The sequence below is a fragment of the Globicephala melas genome, chromosome 1, assembly GCF_963455315.2.
Source record: "Globicephala melas chromosome 1, mGloMel1.2, whole genome shotgun sequence".
Lineage (NCBI taxonomy): Eukaryota > Metazoa > Chordata > Mammalia > Artiodactyla > Delphinidae > Globicephala > Globicephala melas.
In genome coordinates this window covers 13,875,885-13,895,534 of record NC_083314.1, presented here as the reverse complement: position 1 = coordinate 13,895,534, position 19,650 = coordinate 13,875,885, and the positions used below count along the sequence as shown (strand labels likewise).

Below are 19,650 nucleotides of genomic sequence, written 5' to 3'. Positions count from 1 at the left end.
TAATGCCTATCACAGTATACATTATACATTATTTAATGTATAAACAGGGTGTGCAATACAATCATAGAAGAGGGAGAAAGGATTCCCATCTCAACCCCAGTCCAGGGAGAAGCACAAAGATCAAGGAAAAGTTCAAAAAGAAAGTAAAGCTTGAAAACTAAAAAACTAACTAGGAGTTAGGTAGAGAAAGGGAAAAGCACACTTCTGACAGAACAGCAAATACAGCAAAAGAGTCTAACTAAAAACACAAATTTAAAAACAGCTAAAACTTGGAAATAATGATTCCTAGAAGCCGTTCATGTCCATGACCCTAATTTCTGTGTGTGCCTTCTGGTGTCCTGCATGGTTGTAAGTTACACTAGAAATATCTCTGCAAAGACTCAATGATCACCCCCAACCCCAGGTCAGGTTTCTGTCTCATCAGAGCCAACACGTTTCGTAGCAGGTAAACACCGACAACTTCTCAGTGATATGAGTAAAGATGTCTGAAAAATGGAGGGAAGGCTGCTTCACTGACCAATTTTCTTACACCAAGTGTATCATTTTAGCTCCAGCACTCCAAGAAGAGCTTCAATTCTACCCAGAATCTTCACAGTCAGAGGCTGGGGATAGGTAAGGCCATGAGATTCCTCTCCCTCTGGACCCATTTTTCAGTGAAAGAGCAGCAGCGGCCTGGAGCTTTCCCAGGCACGTCCAAGACAGATATCTGACCTTTCAGTTCTCTGGGAGGATGGGCTCCAGGACTAGAGCCTTCCTACCTCTTTTCCTGCAACCCCTGAGCATGTCCTGCTTTTCTGCTCATGTCTACCCCTCAGTACAAGGAGAACAGGGAAAGCAGAGGATAAGTAAAGTTAGGTTACAGAGGAGTTGGTACTAAGTTCTCCTCTCCCAGCATAAGCAAGGAGCCAGCCTTTCATGGCCTCCTCTTCTTTACCCCAACAGCTTCACGTCAGGAACCTGAGACACCATACTGATTAGTATATTTGGTTCAGTCACGGTGGTCACAAACCTAAGGTGGAAGTGGGTTTTCTCTCCTAACGTTGCATGCAGTGATTATCATTAACTCCTATGTAAAAATTTAAATGATTTACATTTTGAAAATCACTCTATCTTCCCAAGCAACACAAGGCCCCTAGAATCCTTTAACCACAATCTCTACCTGCATGATGACCACTGTCTTTAACATCAGTATGTTTTAACCCTCACCCATTACTTTTTAGACTTATTTAGAGTCACCAACACATCTACAAATTCTTTGGCTAGTCATGTTTATTGTATTCCACTACTTCCTCTTCTAAGTATAAATAACCTTATCAAAGGGCATTTCTATAGAGGTCCTTCCACTGAAGGTTATAAGTGACAAACTTTGTCTGTATTATCTGAAAACATCTCTCATTCATGTTTGAATGATAGTTTTGCTGGATATGAAATCCTAAGTTGAAAGTTATTTCCCCAACTAACTTGAGAATAGCCTATTGTCTTCTGGATTCTACTGCTGGTGATGAAGAGTCTGTTTTAAGTCTAACTACAGTGTACCTCTCATAACTCTGTGGACACCTTTATGATACTTTTATCTTCTATTATTGGTTGGCCAAAAGGTTCGTTCAGGTTTTCCCGTAAGATCCTATGGAAAAACCCTAATGAACTTTTTTGCCAACCCAACACATCACCATGTGTGTAAGTGTGACTCTCATTTTATTTGGCCTTGATGTATTTCTTTAATCAGTAGAGTCATGTCTTTCTTCAACTCTCCAAAATTGTTAGCAATTATCTTTTCTAAATTGCCCCACCTCCACTGTTCCTTTCTGAAAGTGATTTTCTCATTTTTTTCTTTTCATATTTTCTCTCTCACTCTTTCTGCTTCAGCGTGAATGATTTTTTTCAAATGTGTCTGTCAATTCATTGTCCTTCTATTCAACACATTAAGTCAGAATTTTGTTTTTAATTTTCAATGACCTTTAAATTTCTACTCTTTCATTTTGCTTCTTTTCTGACTGGTCCTATTCCTTCGTTATAGTCTAGTCCTTCTTCTATCTCATTAAATAACTTCAGAAATTTATTCTACATTAGTTGTCTAATTGTTCAATTATTTTCAGCTTTGGGGTACATCTGTACTCTAACTGCTAACATTTGATGACTCTGCTAACATTTGATGACTTTCCCTCATTTGCTTTCATGTTTCATGTGTAGTTTACAAATTTGGGGAGGTTATGGGCTCACTTTCAGCAGAAAATATTTCTTCTGCAGAGTCCTGTGCACCATATTTGTGAAAGTTCAGTTTCATGTCCACATCTGGAAATGCAAATGGCCCTAGACCAGCTTTTTACATTAATTTCTCAAATTGGAGTTCCCATACTTACCTTTGTGTTTTCAATTTGCACATTTGTACTCCTAATTTGATTATTTTGGTCTCAATTTCTCATTGATGGTTTTCCCCTGCACCACCTCTCCCCAGTCCAAGACACTAAACACAGGTCAAGCTTTCTTGTTCCAAAATTGTTGAGCAAAATTTTCCCATTCTTCTTCTCAGGGACTGAGGCAGACCTTTAAAGCGTCAGCTTTTTGCAGGAGGCTGGTTTACACTGTCCCATGAAGCCATGCCTCCTATTCCTGGTAGAACCCCAGACCCCAGAGCCTTTACTCTGATATGTGACATGCAAATATGTATAAACAAACAAATAAATGTAATTCAATACTTGAAATAGATACAATATATGCTGTTTTAATATTTTTACCCAATATTTCTATATGTCAGCTGATTTAGCTATGTTACTGTAAATCCTAAGTAAGCAAATATAACATACTCAGGGTAGTGGTCAGTACATAATAGACACCAAAATGTCAAGTCTTCTTACCAATAATTGATCTAATTCAGCTACATTACTGTAAATCCCAAGTAAGAAATACAACGTACTTGGGATAGTGTTCAGGACATAATAAGACACCCAAATGTCAGTCCTCTCCAATGAATTCTGGGCCTAAGATTCCAATGCCCACCTTATTCTTGTTCCTAACTTGCAGGGGTTCATAAACCTATTATAAAAACAAAAAAGTAAATCCCACCAAACCCTACTTGTGACATCAGTGCTACAAGTGCATCAGAGCACAAAAGAAGAGAAGCTACATCAAATAAGCCTCCCTAGTTCTTGTCCGGCACAGCCCATAAGAGCACAGAAATTCACTCTGACTCCTTGTTCCCACAGCCAGTATTTCCTCCTCAAGCTCGTCCTCCACTGTTCATTTAGAGGCCAGGCTGTGACTCAGATGGTGACTCTGGCTGAAGATCTCTCGTCTTTCAGAATGAACACAGACAGAGCTCTCTGATCCTTTAGCAATCACAATACACAATGACTTTCCAGGACTAACTTCCAACACTGTCTCTCTGCTTTGATATGAGAATGAAACATGTATAATCTATGTTTCCAATATACATCTAAATTTAAACTTGCACAACTTGGGAAATAATGCCTAAAGTTACTATTCTGCCACGTAACTCAGCCCAGGCCATGTATCTGAAACACTAATTCCTTATTATTAATCTTCTGAAGTCTAATGAAGAGGAATTAAACAAAAAAAAGAAGAAAACACTGAAACTTTCCTTCTAAAAATATTTTTCTTTTTTCTTACCCAAATCAGATACAATACTCTTATAAAATTTTCATTAACATTTTATTGAAGCTGTCCTAATAAGAAACTGCTACACCAAAATATCACAACCGCTTTTAGGCTCAAAAACGCTTGCTCTCTCGCTCTCAGGCTCGTTTGTCTGACTCAAATACCTCAAATCAATCTTGACTGTACAGCGAGAGTCACAAACTACACTAGTTGTCCTGTGTACCTTCTGTGTCACTCATGGGCAGAACTGTTGCTAAAGGCCAGATCAGAACCCGCTCATCCAGTGCCACAGCAGCCAGCCTCAGGTCAGAACTGTCCGTTGAGGTTTGCAGATCAGACACTGAGATTTCATTACATCCTAGCTCTGCACTGCACAACCAAAAAAATAAATCATCTATCTGGGCTAAAAGTTATAAGGCTTGTTTGCTGCATGAATGCTCGACTTACCCCAGGTCTTCCTGAAATGTAATAACAAACCTACTTTGTCAGCTATGGTTTTCAACTCATGCATACACCAAACAAGAAGCAACAGGTTATACATACAGGACTAAACGCTTAAGGTGAAGTATCCACTTTGAGGATGCTAGTATAGTTTTTGGGATCTCAAAATATGAAAACTTTTATATGCAGTTGTGACATTAGTAAAAAACAAAGAAGGTAATAAAGAAACATGTTCCTGGGCTTCCCTGGTGGCACAGTGGTTGAGAGTCCGCCTGCCGATGCAGGGGACACGGGTTCGTGCTCCGGTCCGGGAAGATCCCACATGCCGCGGAGCGGCTGGGCCCGTGAGCCACGGCCGCTGAGCCTGCGCGTCCGGAGCCTGTGCTCCGCAACGGGAGAGGCCACAACAGTGAGAGGCCCGCGTACCGCAAAAAAAAAAAAAAAAAAAAAGAAGGAAACATGTTTCTTTAGAAACCTAAATGCACCTTGGGAGTTTTATGGCACAGATAGCACAGCTTCTCAGAGCCACTAAAAGCTCACTGGACATAATTAGCCACGTAACTTACCTGAGAGCAGATCTTCCATAAATCATTAAAATCCACATTCCTCTTTACAGAAATATCACCAGCTGAAGAATCCCTCTGATCGACTTCCCTCCACCTCAACTTTAGATTAACCTAGATCAGTCCTTCCCCACATTCCTTGGCCCATCACTTTCATGGTAACAACCTTTATAATGCCTTTTCTGTGCCTATATGGAAGGTCCACTCTTGGCTAATATATTTTTTCTACAAACATGACTTCCATGTCTCCATCTAGAATGAAATTTAACTTTCTCCGATTGCCATCTCTCTCATCGGAAGTCATTCATTCTCTCACCATTTCCCCAGCATCTCAGGCGCGGCCGTACGACCTTAAGAATGTCCCTCCACAAGCTCAGCCCAATCACGACATTCAATTACCCTACCTCTGCCCAGACTGCAGCTTCCAGATCAACACACCACTTCTGCTGAGGAGCTGGGCACCTGGATCAGTTAGCTTTTTGTCCCATTCTCCATTACTGTTCTGGCACCTAAATGTTCACCCTGATGACCCTTACAGTTCTCTGACCACTATTTTAACTACTTTCATCTTTAAGTCAGTTCAATACATGATTTAAATGGCTACGTCAATGAGAACTGCTCCAACTCCAAAACCTTAACTCCAGTCTTTGACCACAACAATTCCCACTCCTTGTAAGTCACCAACCTGCTTTCACGTCCCTCTAGTCCCTTGAATCCCTGCATCCCCCTCTGCTGACCTGGCACTCCTTCATTTCTTGATCTTACAGTTTCAATTACTTTGCCACTTCATGTTTTCTCATCCCTTTGTGTGTCATACCCATTTTATTACATCTCCAATCCTGAATCAGGCCGACACTCTTTTCTTTTCTCTTGCTTCTGTTCCCAGTACTGAGGATTAAGGAAGAAACTCACATAGCTATACCAGCCAGGTCCATTATAAAGATTTATAATCTCTGCAGTCCTTGAAACACACTTCCAATGTCTTTCTCCTCCACAGTACGCCTTCCTCACTCTTCCATCGCAGAGAAAGAAGTCTCTCTACTCTGTTGGGGCAACCCCTCCAGCTGTGTTCTAGACCCCATTTGCTTCTAGGGCACTAGCAACCATCTTCATTCTTTCAACCTTCAAATGCTTTCTCTGTCAACTCCCCTCTCTGACTAACAAGCATGCTCAAACTTCTCCCGTCCTAGAGAAAAAGTAAAATAAAGCACTGAATATCTTTTCCTCCATCCAGTCTTGATCCTTAAACTATCACTTTGTTTCTCTGCTCTCCTTCACCACCAAATTTTTTGAAAGACACTCTGAATTTGCTAACTCTAATCTCTCATCTTTTAATTCCTTAGTTCCTGCAATCTGCCCCCCCAATCAAAACCTAATTAACTTATTAATACATCTGCAAATGATATCCTACTGACAAAACCAATGTCATTTCTCAATCGTATCATATGTGTCACTTTGGCTCTCGGTTTCCTATCTTGTTCCCTTAAGAGCTAATGTTCCTCAGAATTTTAACTTTGGCTTTTCTTTCGCTGCAGATATCCTCTCAATGGAAAATCTTACCAATTCCCATTTTTAAATTACCAAGTATTATGGTTTCCAAATACTTTTTTCTAGCCCTTTTCTTCTTCCCTAAATTCCAGAGGGGTGCTTCCAACTATATATTGAGCTCCTGTATATGGATACCCACAGGAATCTCAAAGTAAACATATTTAGTCATTCTAATTATTCCTCACACTATCTACCAGCATATATGATTCTCCTCCTCCGTTCCCTATCAATGTAAAATATTACCAGCCACTCAACTGTCAGAACTAGAAATCCATCTCTCTCTCCTTTAATTTTTCTCCATCGAATCAGATACCAATCCTTTTAGGAAGGCTTATGAAATGGTTTTCAGCTAGTCTCATCTTTGCCGTCTACTCATTTTAGTTGAAGCTCTGCCTCTTTTGCTGCATTAGTTCCCTGATCTCCAGTCCACTTTTCATATTAGCTAGCACTGTTCTCTTTCTAAAACATGGATCTGGCCAAGTCACTCTCTGCTTAAAGTCCTTTCATTTTTCCCCTCTCCTTCAGAATCAGGCAATAACCTTTTTTTTAGTCTTATCTCCTTCCTGTTCCTCTCAAGTACTTGAAACCGTTTAGCTTGCTATCTTTTCCTTGAACAGGCTATGTATTTTCACACAGAAGTGTGCTCCCACTCAGGAGATGAAGTTTGCCTGGACTACTATTCCCAAGGCATGAAACTTAAAACATTTCAAGGAAATAAAGAAATGTCAAACCAGTTTAAAAACTCACTCATTTTCCAAAGTGACTTAAAATTCTTGAAAATGTAGTCAAACTTGTATCCAGAAGCAAACTTAGCAGTAAATATATTCAATATTTTATACAGTAAGTCCCCTACATGCGAACCTTCAACTTGCAAACTTTCGAGGAAGCAAATGTGCGTTCGAATGTCCAATCACGTAAGTTAGTTCACATGTCTGGCGTGCACTGTCACATGCATACATCCTCTACAAGTGGTTGTGCTTTTGTGTACTTTACTGTACAGTACTGTACAGAGTACAGTACTGTACAGTATCTTTATTTCGAGCCCAGGATATCTGGAAGCAAGCGTAAAGGCAGCGGTGATGTAGCTGGTACTGCTAAGAAGAGATTCATGACACAGGAAATGGCAAGGGGATTCTCTTTATCTGAGGAGGCACTGTTAAGTTTCTGAGGCACAGGACCCAAAAGTAGAACAGTACACCAAAGTTGCAGCAGACGTTCAGAATGCATCCAGTGCTACCGTGTCATCTATGAGGAGAAAAAAAGAGCTACTACCTAGACATCGCTGGATCGCTTTTTCAAGAGGGTAGACAGAATTGAATCCAGCAAGGAACCAGACCCTGTGCCATCCACGTCAGGCGTGAGTGAAACTGCAGCTTGCCCTCCATCTCCTATTGCTGAGGATCCTTCAGCTCTACCATCTCCCACCTCCAATCCCTCCTCTAGTCAGTAACTCTTCCTGCCTGTTCACTCGATGCCAGCCCCTGGATGCCAGCTGTTGTCGTACTACTGTACTTTTCAAGGTACTGTACTGTAAGATTAAAAATGTTTTCTTTATTTTTTGTTTATGTATTATTTGTGTGAAAAGTATTATAAACCTATTACAGTACAGTATTATATAGCAGATTGTGTTAGTTGGGTACCTAGGCTAACTTTATTGGACTCACAAATTGGACTTACAAACACACTCTTGGAACTGAACTTGTTCGCATGCAGGGGACTTACTGTATAATCAAAACAGAAACAATATGAATTCCACAATAAAGCAGATGCATAATGAGCGTGAGTTTCAGAAATAATTTCATTTCTGCAATATGCATTAGTTAAAACCAACCTGCCAGTGCTGGGTGACAGCATTCCACACTCCCACTTTCCCTGTATGACTCGTGGCCACCAACTGGTTACCGATGAAGAAGAGAGCATCTACAGGAACACCAAGGCTGAACACTCCTTAAATGATAATAAAGAATAGAGGTTAATCAGTCACCATCTTTCGAATTAATCAAAACCCAGATTAAAAACATCTTTTAAAGGCATCTCATTTCTACAAATTATGTTCCAGACACTTTGGGAACCAGAAATAAGAAACCTGTAAGCTCTTAAGCGGCAGATAGAAGTCTACCCCAAGTAATCCCACTCTGACTGAACAGCTTGTTACCTGAAGCTGTGGCTCCCAAACCTAGCTGATCATCAAAACAACCACGTAGATTTAAAGTGAACAAAATAAAACAGAAAGAATCCTGGGATTCCTGGATTCATGCCAGACTCGCTAACTCAGAAAACCCACTGCATTTCTATAAAATCCACAGGAGATTTAGCTGCAGCCTGCTCATGGACCGACACAGACTTGGCAACCTCAACTATCCAGAATGTATCTAGAAATCTGGAAATAGGCAAAAAAGAGAAAAGAACAAAACAAAACAGCAAGAAGTCACACTGTATTCAAAACAAACATTCAGGCCTTTATCAGAGCTTATTTTAAACCTCTTGTTTCCCAACACTGCAGATCTCAATTTAATTCACTCCAAAGACACTAACTATACTAGGCCATGGGATTAAAAAATATGAGAAGATAAAAAACAGGGATTTAGTGTATAGCATGGGGAATTATATTCAATATCTTGTAACCACCTATAATGGAAAAGAATGAAAAACAAGTATATATACACATATATATATATATATATCCGAATCACTCTGCTGTATGCCTGAAACTAACACAATACTGTAAATCAACTAAACTTCAATTAAAAAAAAACAAATAAACGTAAGAAGACTGGATATTACTAGGAACTTAAGATTTAAAGGAAAAAAATACAAACAACCAATTTTAATGCAATAACAACAGAAGGATGCACAGAGTACAGTAATAACCAGAGGAGTAAAAGAGGGCAGGAAAAGGAGCTTGAGAATATTTCTAAGAAGCCATCTGAGTTGGGTTTTTTAAAAAGGTGAAAAGGAATTCGTCAAATTGGGGGATCAGGAATGGGTAAGCCTAGGGAACCTGAGAAACAAGGGAAGCGGGGTTGCAGGTGAGGGACCTTGTAAGGATAGCCCACATTAACAGCAAAAGAGTCAAGAATGTCTCGGCTCACCTTGGTACAGCATGTATGGCCCTACACAGCTGTCTCTCTTTAGCTGAGTGCTACACCAGCAGGGAGGAGATTCTGGGTCAGAATCCTGGCTCTGACAGTACCTTTCTTTGCCACCTTCAGGTTCCTACTTCGCCACCTTCAGGTTCTTACTTACCTGATCTATAAAATTGGGTCCAAGCTAAATGTCTCAAGGCTCACTTTCACCTTAAAAATGTTATAATCCAATTTTGACATTTAAATAGTGTTCTATTACTTGAAAAGCACCTTATGAGAAATACCTTTTTACCTAATTATTCTAGAAAATAAGCCTCACTATAAAATATTGTTTTATGTGTATCTTTAGCTGTTTCAAGTATGTTTTTTTATTTTTAAAAAAGTACCCCCCAAAAATAAAAGTACCTAATGTGTGACAACACGAACAATTTTCTCAGCATCTAACTGAGAAAAACAAGGATTCACAAGGCTTTGAAGATCTCACGGGGAGAAACAAACCAATTAAATGCGACTGTAACATGTTAAAAAGCATAAGCCAGAAAAGATAACTGATTTCTTTCGAATCTTACATGAATGAGGGATATTTCTTTATGTTCAGAAGTGTACTATATACAAGACCAGTGGCAATAAACAACACCTTGAAAATTCTTAACCAATCTTGAAAAAGCCAGGCATCTAGCAAAAAGAAAAATGATATACACTGGACAAAAATGAAAAACAAACAAATCTGGAAAGTATTGCTAAGAATGTCTTCCATATGTACATTTTAACTTTTATGTACTCATAAATACATATTTATACACATGAATAGATCATCTCAGCCCAACCTGTCAACCAAAAAAACCAGAGCAAAATAAAACACAACACACATACAAAAGCTAATAAGCTCTCTGATCAGAACTGGCTGAGAAATTAACTTCCCACTTCAAAGCAGAGAGTAATCATTTCACACGCAACTTCAGGGACTCTCATGTATTAGTACTTTAATCTTGATGCTAGACAATTTTTCAGAACATGTTAAGATAACTATATTCAGTACTATGGGCTATGTGAATGGTAGAAATAAAAACAGGAAAACCAACAAACACTGATTACTCGAGAGAGGAATGAGATTCTGGGAAATCAAGGAAGACATTCTGAATGATCTCAAGAAATTTCAAGTGTCACCCCTGCTTAGACTCAACAATGCTGACCCCTATGCACAGGGAGGACACCAGTATAAGTAATGACGAGCTCCTGTCTTAAGGGGCCCTGCTTATGGCGGCAATCCAGCAGCAATGTCTTATGTAAGTTACAACAAAGGCGCTCAGCCTCTGGGGAAGCTCTATCATGGATACACCAGTCCTAACAATTTTCTTCGGATGGTGCCGTCAGGTCCTAAAGAATATTTGTAACAACAAATAATCTCTTTTACATGAACAAATTACCATCTACCATCTCATAAGGTAGCTACTGACCACACCCTTTGTTTTGGGGGGGGAAAGAAAGCAAGGCATAAAATCTCCTTCACTAATTGGTATGTTACAAGTGGCAATTTGAAAAAAACAAACAAAAAAACCCCACAACTGATTTCTTTTCTGTATACCTACCAGTATATTATAATTTCAAAATTTTTAAAGTATTTTTTTTTCCCTAAAGTTTTAGGGGGGACTTTCACTGCCAGTCATGATGGAATAAATGGCATCAGACTATTCCTCACCATACAAAAAACCTGGCCAAAATACATGAGGCAACTGTTTTTAGGCACCGGACAACAGGGAGCAGAAGACCTGAAACAGTAAATACATAAGATAAGCCCCACAGTCACACTGGCTTTCTGTATAAGCTCTCCCGACCACAGCGAGGTGAAACCCAAGGGAGAATCAAGTGAGGGTTTCTCTCAACTGAGAAAGCTGAGATCAGAGTCTAGAGCTGTTGAGGCAGCTAGAATTTATGAACAAGGTATAAGAAAGAAAGAAGCGTGGGAGTGGAGATGGCGCAGAATTTGTACAGGGGTTTTCCTATGCCTCGGCTGAGACCAGGCTGCACCTGGGCTGGGCGAGAATCCCCGAGGAATAAAAGAGAGAGGCTGCTGTAGGCCTGGGAGCTAAGTGGAAATAGCAGAGGTCATTTGTGGGTGGATTCAATAGTTCCAGCACAGTAAGACTCACTCTTCAGGCATTCAGTTAAGACTCCAAAAAGATAACACCACACCCTGAGTAGGAGTCATGCCCTAAAATAAAAAATAAAGGTGAAAAAGGCTACCTATCCTTAACAACGCAAAAAAAACAAGGCTAGCGGGATAACGATCCTCTGGTAATTTAATTGCCTGCCAGAATAAAACTCACATCTTTTAAAAGAAGACAGCATTGTTACTCCCTACATCATAATAATAATAATTCATACTCCCTACATAATGTATCATGCACAAGCCCAACATATAATTACAACTTCCCAGACATGTGAAGAAGCAGGAAAATGTAACTCAAAATAAATGAAATGGTGCAGACAGTGGAATTAGCAGACAAAAACTAATAAAACAGCTATAATGAATATGTTGCATTTAGCAAAAAATAAGGCATGAGTGAATAGACAAGAAATCTCAGCTGAGAAACAAACTAAAACAGAATCAAAAAAGGTAATTTTAGAGTTGAAAAGTCCAGCATCTCAAATAAAAAACTTACTAGATGGGCTTAACTGCAGATTAAATGAATACCGCAGCAAAAGGGCAAAAGACAGTAAAGATATTGATCTAAACTAAAGAAGGGGGAGAAAAGAAATTGGAAAAAAAAATAGCGCTTCAGTGCCATCTAAGGCCAATATGAAGTAGCCTAAAATGTAACTGAATTTCAAAAAGAGGAAGAGAGAAGAGGGAATGAGGGAGGGATGTTAGGGAGAGGGAAAGGGAGTGAGGTGGGGGGAGTTGGAGAGAAAGAGAGAAGAGTCCTCCCTCAATGGTGTCAACCAAAAATGTCTCCAGACATTTCCACAGGTCCCCTGGAGGACGACATTATCCCTCGTTGCAAACCACTAATCTATGTACAGACCTATTACAAATCAATAACAGGATGACAATCTCATAAAAAGAGGGCAATGATTTTAAGACACTTCTCAAAAACACAGTACAAATGGTCAATAAGGACATGAAAAGATGCTCAATATCATTAGTAGTTAGGGAAATGCAACTAAAACCAACATTAAAATCACTGCACATCCACTAGAATGGCTCAAATTAAGACTGACAATAAAAAAGTGTTGGTAAGGGTGCAGAGCAACCAGAACTCTCACACATTGCTGGCAGAAATGTAAAATGGTAAGAACCACTTGGAAGACAGTGGCGCATTTTCTCATAACATAGACCATACACTTTTCACAGGTCCCAGAAATTCCACTCCTAGATATTTAATTTAAAAAACGTCCAAAGACGCAGATGTAGAGAATGGACTTGAGGACACGGGGAGGGGGAAGGGTAAGCTGGGATGAAGTGAGAGAGTGGCATGGACTTATATAAACTACCAAATGTAAAATAGATAGCTAGTGGGAAGCAGCCGCATAGCACAGGGAGATCAGCTCGGTGCTTTGTGACCACCTAGAGGGGTAGGATAGGGAGGGTGGGAGGGAGATGCAAGAGGGAGGAGATATGGGGATATATGTATATGTATTTATGATTCACTTTGTTATACAGCAGAAACTAACACACCATTGTAAAGCAGTTATACTCCAGTAAAGATGTTTAAAAAAAAAATGTCCAAAGAAAGATTGCTACCTTCATAGCAGCTTTATTCCTAATATCTCCAATCTGGAAATAAACCAAATGTCTACCAACAGATGAATGGAGAAACAAATTCTGGAATATTACTTCAATGGAATACCACTCAACAATAAAAAGGGATGAACCACTGATACACTCAACAACATGGATGAATCTCAAAAGCATTCTGTAGAATGAAAGAAGCCAGAGACAGAAGAACACACACTAACTACATAACTCCACTCATGAAATTCTAGACAAAAGAAATCTAATCTATGCTGACAAAAAGCCTAAACTGCTGTGTAAACAATGTCTCTATCCTGAACATCTGCTTCCTTTTGGGAATCTGGAATCTTGGTACAGGCTAGGCAGAGGGTACTTAAGTGACTAGCCTCTAGTAATAACCTTGGGTACCAAGTCTCTAGTGAGCTTCTTCCCCGGTAGACATCTCACAAGTTTGTCACAATTCACTGCTGGAGGATTAAGCATGTCCTATGAGATACCACTGGAAGGGAACTCTTGAAAGCTTGTACCTGGTTTCCACTGAACTTCACCCCATGTGTCTTTTCCCTTGCCAATTTTGCTTTGCATGCTTTCACTGTAATAAACCATAGCTCTAAGTACCTCTACGTGCTGAGTCCTCTAAGTCCTCCTAGCAAATCACTGAACCTGGGAATGATCTTGAGGACCAGACACAGATATAGAGGAATGAAGTCCAAGGACTGAGCCCTGGGGCATGCCAAGATTTTGAAATTAGGCAAATAAGGAAGAATTAGCAAAAGGAACTGAGAAGAAACAAAGAGCTATAATAAAAATCAAGGGGCTTCCCTGGTGGCACAGTAGTTGAGAGTCCACCTGCCGATGCAGGGGACACGGGTTTGTGCCCCGGTCTGGGAGGACCCCACATGCCGCGGAGAGGCTGGGCCCGTGAGCCATGGCCACTGAGCCTGCGCGTCCGGAGCCTGTGCTCCGCGACGGGAGAGGCCACAGCAGTGAGAGGCCCGCGTACCGCAAAAAAAAATTTAAAAAAAATAAAGACAATAAGGTGTCCTAGAAGCCAAAGAAAGAAAGTCTTCAAAAGGAAAAGAGTAATCAACTATATCAAATATTATCAAATGACAGTTCTAACCAGATGAAGACTATAAATTGATCCTAGGATATAGCAGAGTACAGATCATGGGACACACTAACAAGAATAGTTTTATAGAGTGGTTGGGGGCGTAATTAGAGCAACTTCTAAAGAGAAGAGGAGGATATAGAAACAAGATCAGATAACTACTCTCTCTTGCTTTAAGAGGAACAGAAAAATGAAGTAAAAACTGGAAGAGAACATAGAGCAGTTTTTGCTGTTGATTTTAAGGCAGAATTAAAGCACAGCTGTATGATGATGGAAATGATCCAACAGAGTGGAATGATTTCTAGAGCAATGTCTCCAGTAAGTAGAAGGAAATAGGACATAGTACACAGCTGGATATAAGGAGCTGGCCTTAGATAAGATCAGAGACAATTTAATCACAGTAATAAATGTGATAATAGATTATATGAGCACAGATACACGTAGATGGGCAGATATGATTGAAGGAATTTAGGAAAAGTCTCTCCTGGTTTTCTCTATTCTCTCAATGAGAATGACAGAAGATGTTGGAAGTTTAAGGAAAAAGAAAAAGGTATGAAACAGTCATCTAGGAGAGTGGCAGAACCGACAAGGGTAATGTAGTAGGATTTCTGGGTAGCCTTTAAAGGCCCACTTGAGAGTAGAGGCCACAGACTGAGACTATTGTTTTGTGTGCATATGCATTTCTTTTTCCTCACCGCCTTTAATATTCGGGGGAAAGGTCAATTTGGCCAGGGATGTGGTTTCTCCAGGTAGGTAAGGCAAAGGGAAAGACACAAGAAAACTGAGGCTCTATGCTAGAGTGATTATAATGATGGAATCCAAGCCTATAAAAAGGGAAGTAATGAGTGAAGATCCCAGTGGAGTTAAAGAATTTTTGAGTTGGAAAATCAGAGTTAGTAATTTCAAAGGCATGAAGGATAGTAACCTAGAGAGCAGCTGAGGACTACATCAAGCGTAAATACAGATGGTATGAGACTCGAAACGTGGGCAGGCGTGGGGACTGGGGGAGTAGCTGGGAGAGAAGGGAAGGAAAATGGCCTAGAACAATGATTCTCTTTAAGTATAGTCTAGGAATCCTTGGTCTCTGAGAACCCTCTGGAAGTCTGAAGTCAAGACTATTTTCATGGTGATATTAAAGCACTACTTGCCTTTTTTTTAACAAATTCTCATTATCTCAAGAATGTACAGAGGAGTTTTCCAGAGGCTACATGACATGTGATGAGGTCACCATTTAGACAATGGCATCTGCATATGTGTTCTTATATTCTCTAGAATGGTTTATGATGGTAGGCTGGGGTATAACTAAGTTTCCCAAGACTAACTTAGTCTGGCCTAAATACTTCCACTATGCTTTTATTAGTCATCTTCAGTTACATCTGCTATAATTATTTTAAAATACAAGTTTTCCTTGTGCCTACAAAGAAACACAAGAAGTACACTTTGTTGTTTTGCAATATTAGTTTTTAAAATGTTCTGAAAACATTTCTTAATTTTTAAATTTTACCTAAAACTGTTTAAAATATTTTATTCTAAAATAAATTATTTTTAATGTATTTTTCTTATACTTAACTTGCCTTTCAATCCATAGCTGCACCATCTAAATCTAACAGTGCTGGCAAAGATACATATGACATAGTAGAGTTCTTTGATTCAAGGAAGGGAGGACTCTAAAACAAACTGAGCAAAACTGTATATAAAAATTTTAAATAACAAAAGTAATCTTTCCTTCAACTATATAGATATTAATAACCTGCCTTATTGTGCCTATGCAACAGAACAATTTTGAACAGTATTATAAAGCCAGCTGTGGGTTCCTTGAGACCAAATACTCAGAGTTTAAAGAAATATTTTAAATGAAGATGGAAAAAGTGTTTTAAAAGCCACAAATTGTTACAGGTTTTCAAACTAGATATGAAAAAGCCACTGAATCATCCTACAGGGTAAGTTATGGCATTGCACTGGCTAGAGGAGGGCACACAATCACTGGGAGACTAAGAAAGCTAGGACAGATGGCGATGGTGAAAGCCTGCCAGATGAAATGTCAGTAAAAGAAACCACAACACTAGCACTTTTCAATGACACAGTAAGTCCTCGAATTAAAGACTGGTGCAGACAGTAGGCTGTCTGCAAAACTGCATTTTTGTCTTACAAAAACGAATACACAGATGTGGCTGGACCTGGTGTTTTGTTTCTGTGCATCCAGTATCAGTACCAGCCAGTCATCAGAGATCTTCTACCTGAGTATCGGCCACAAACACACATGGTGTTGAAATATTCAGAGTGTTGAAAACGTATGACTATCACACTTTATCCTAGAACATTCCTGTTGATCTTTGCACTAATGGTGCAAAGCAATGTTGGGTAAAAAGAGCGAGCACCTTAGCATGAATCAAAGCAGTGGCAGTAAACGGTACTGGTAGTGATTCAATTCCTCTCTGCCGCACACTTTCAATGGAAGAAAACAAGGCCAGCTGAACTTAAGAATTTCCTGGATGAAGCAATCTGTGTAAGAGTATGTACTGACTAAGTCTCAATTTTGAGTGTGTGTCTTCTGAATATTCTGTGTGACTAAGTACCATGACTGTGTCGAGGAGAAGCATCTTCCCAATTGCTGGAGCTGAGAGGAAACCAGCTGCTCTTCTCTTAGCGTACCATTTTCATGTGAAAGCACGACTAACAAACTATGGTAATTCAGATTTGGTTATTTGGTAAACTTTCCTAAAAAGGGAGAAAAGTGGACCTGTTACTTTAATGACAAACTCAGTGTTTCAAGTGAATATCAGAATTCTGGAAAGCGTTTATCTGCCACAGCGAGCATGACAACTTCCTAACACAACAGAGTTCAGAGGTGTGATCAGTGGTTATAGTAAAAAAATGTGATTTTTTTTTTTTTTTTTTACTCTATTGTACAATGAAAGGTATCAACACTTGGAAGATTTACATGACTCAGAATAAACCAACACTTTCCAAATGACCAATGCATCATGTTATAAAATTATGTAAGGACAAAAGATCCATTCAAAGTACAAAACAGATTGATGGATTTTAATTTAACAGAGTATGATCTGTATGAACAGAGTTCATCGATATCATTTCAAAATTTTGGGACAGAAGCAAACACTATCCATGATTATCTGAAAAGACTATATAAAAATATGTTTTTTTTCAACTATGTATCTGTGTGAAGCCAAATTCTCTTCATGTAGTTCAACCAGAGTAACAAAACGTAGCAGACTGAAAGCAGAAATAAGTATCAGAATTCAATAAAACATTAAAGAGGTTTACAAAATTGTAAACCATTGCCACTCTTCTCACAAAAGTTTTTGGAAATATAGTTATTCTTCATTAAAAATGTTATTCGGGGGCTTCCCTGGTGGCGCAGTGGTTGAGAGTCCACCTGCCAATGCAGGGGACACGGGTTCGTGCCCCAGTCCGGGAGGATCCCACATGCCGCGGAGCGGCTGGGCCCGTGAGCCATGGCCACTGAGCCTGCGCATCCAGAACCTGTGCTCCGCAACAGGATAGGCCACAACAGTGAGAGGCCCGCGTACCGCAAAAAAAAAAAGTGTCATTCATGTTACCATGCAATGGGCTTATTTATGTTATATTTTTAATTAATAAGCAGTTATTAAAATTTCAGTTTTAATTCCTATTATGGTAAATATCATTAGATAAAACCTATACAAACAAAAACTCTTAATGGTCCTGAACTAGAATGTCAAGTGAAATTTAGAAGAGATTTAAAAGCTTGAGACTTTCTGGCCTAGAAGCAACAAATGAGGAGGAACAAGAAAGTTATTCACCCAATCTTCAGGCCCAGTGGTATGAAAGAGGTGGAGAGAAAGCAGCCACCACTAAATAGGATTCAGGAAAAGCACATTCTTATAGAGCAGTCAGGTTTCAGTTTTCTTCCCTCCTTACCAGATCATTCCTCTCACATTGAGCAGCCCTGTATATTACTGGACCCTGAAAATAAGATGCAGCAGCTCTAGCTAACTAATAACTAGTCCAATAACCAGTTATAATATTTATGGGCAATCCCTCTTAAACTTCAGATTATTATGTGTAACAGCGTACACAAGATTTTTCCTACCAATTTCACTTCCACTTCCTCCATCTTGGACACTCCATAAGATGATGCTACTCTCTGAGGCAACGGCGACCATTTTGTCTTTGTCTCCATGTGGACCTCCAACCACTTTTGCATTTAGAGCAACTCGTTCAATAGTCCAATCCAAATATGGGCTTGTAAACACTTGTTGCCATCCTGAAGATTCTTTGATTCTATTAAACAAGAACAGACACATAAGTGAGACTCAGCAGCACTTAAGCAAAAAAACACAAATCAATGTTCCAAAATAACTTGAGTCACAGCTATTTATCTACCTTTATATTTATTAAACATAAAATTTTGTTGATCTATATCCTCTACAAAGCCAGATTACTCCTGAGGTACCTTACATTTACATACATAGAACATATAAACCACTTAAAAGGAGCCTAGAGTTCTATACTTCTCCAAAGAATAATTTAGCCAAGTCCTTCAAATTGTAAAAACTTTAGTAACTTTAAAAAAAAAAAGGTAGTACCTTTCACTTTTCTACACAAAAATTTGGTACTGTGATTATCTATGGATAGAAATAGTCAACAAAAATCAGAGTTTCAGGCTGATTATTATTCCTTTCAGTTACTGATCAGTTATTGTTACTCTTATTAACTGAAACTCAACCAATCGTTTTTTTTTGAAACTTCAGATGACAGTCTATTCATGGAAACTAAGATAATGGAGTGATCTGGTATACGATGTATACTCCAACACCTTGGCACAATCAAGTGAATAAAATGTGGGGCTTTGGAAACCATTCTCTGAGGACTGGATTTTAAATGTTTTATTCTAAATGAAAAAAGTCTCATGAGCCTATTCATTCCCCATATGTAAAGACTTATTATCATGATTCAGATTTGCAGTTGACTGAATAAAAATGCTTTAATATTTAACTTCTGATAAACACACCTGTAAATTTTTAATAATTTTTTCTGTTCTAACTGAATTTAAGTCTTTCAGACATGTATTCTCTGTGATTATACAGTAAGTCTTCATACACTTAAAACCTACAGTTAAGCAATCATGACAATAAATGACCTGAACTTTAACTATGGAGTATCTATTTTTTTAAGTTATACCAAACAAGTGATACAAACAAAATTGTAAAGATTCTCTTTGCCTTACCTAAAGAGAACAAATAAATGTGAAGAAAATAAGTGCTCCTTTATATACTACATGACATATTCACCACAAAAATCAAACTTTAGTATTCATAAATGATGATCACCTAACCTAAGTAAAAGCACTTTAGCTTTTTGTTTAAAAATGTACAATAAAGTAATACAACTATAATTCACAAAAATATGCAATTCAACCTTCTTATTAATTTCAAGAACTAATGATTTGCTTAAACTTAAAAGCAATACACAGAAATATGTATTATTTTTTCCTAGGCAATGGATGGTCTGTAATTACCCACTTCAGCCACCAGATGGGATTCATGT

At 38.9% G+C, this 19,650-nt stretch overlaps 1 protein-coding gene across 2 annotated transcripts in view; it reads right to left on the bottom strand.

Moving 5' to 3' along the window:
- KCTD3 (potassium channel tetramerization domain containing 3) overlaps positions 1-19,650 on the bottom strand; it is a 74,926-nt gene that overhangs the window by 30,749 nt on the left and 24,527 nt on the right. For both annotated transcript variants that reach the window (XM_060296236.1, XM_030868296.2), the window contains exons 9-10: positions 18,194-18,384; positions 7,999-8,114 (exon numbers count right to left, since the gene is read on the bottom strand). In XM_060296236.1, the coding sequence (XP_060152219.1) occupies positions 7,999-8,114; positions 18,194-18,384 (307 nt within the window). The remainder of the gene's footprint in view (positions 1-7,998; positions 8,115-18,193; positions 18,385-19,650) is intronic.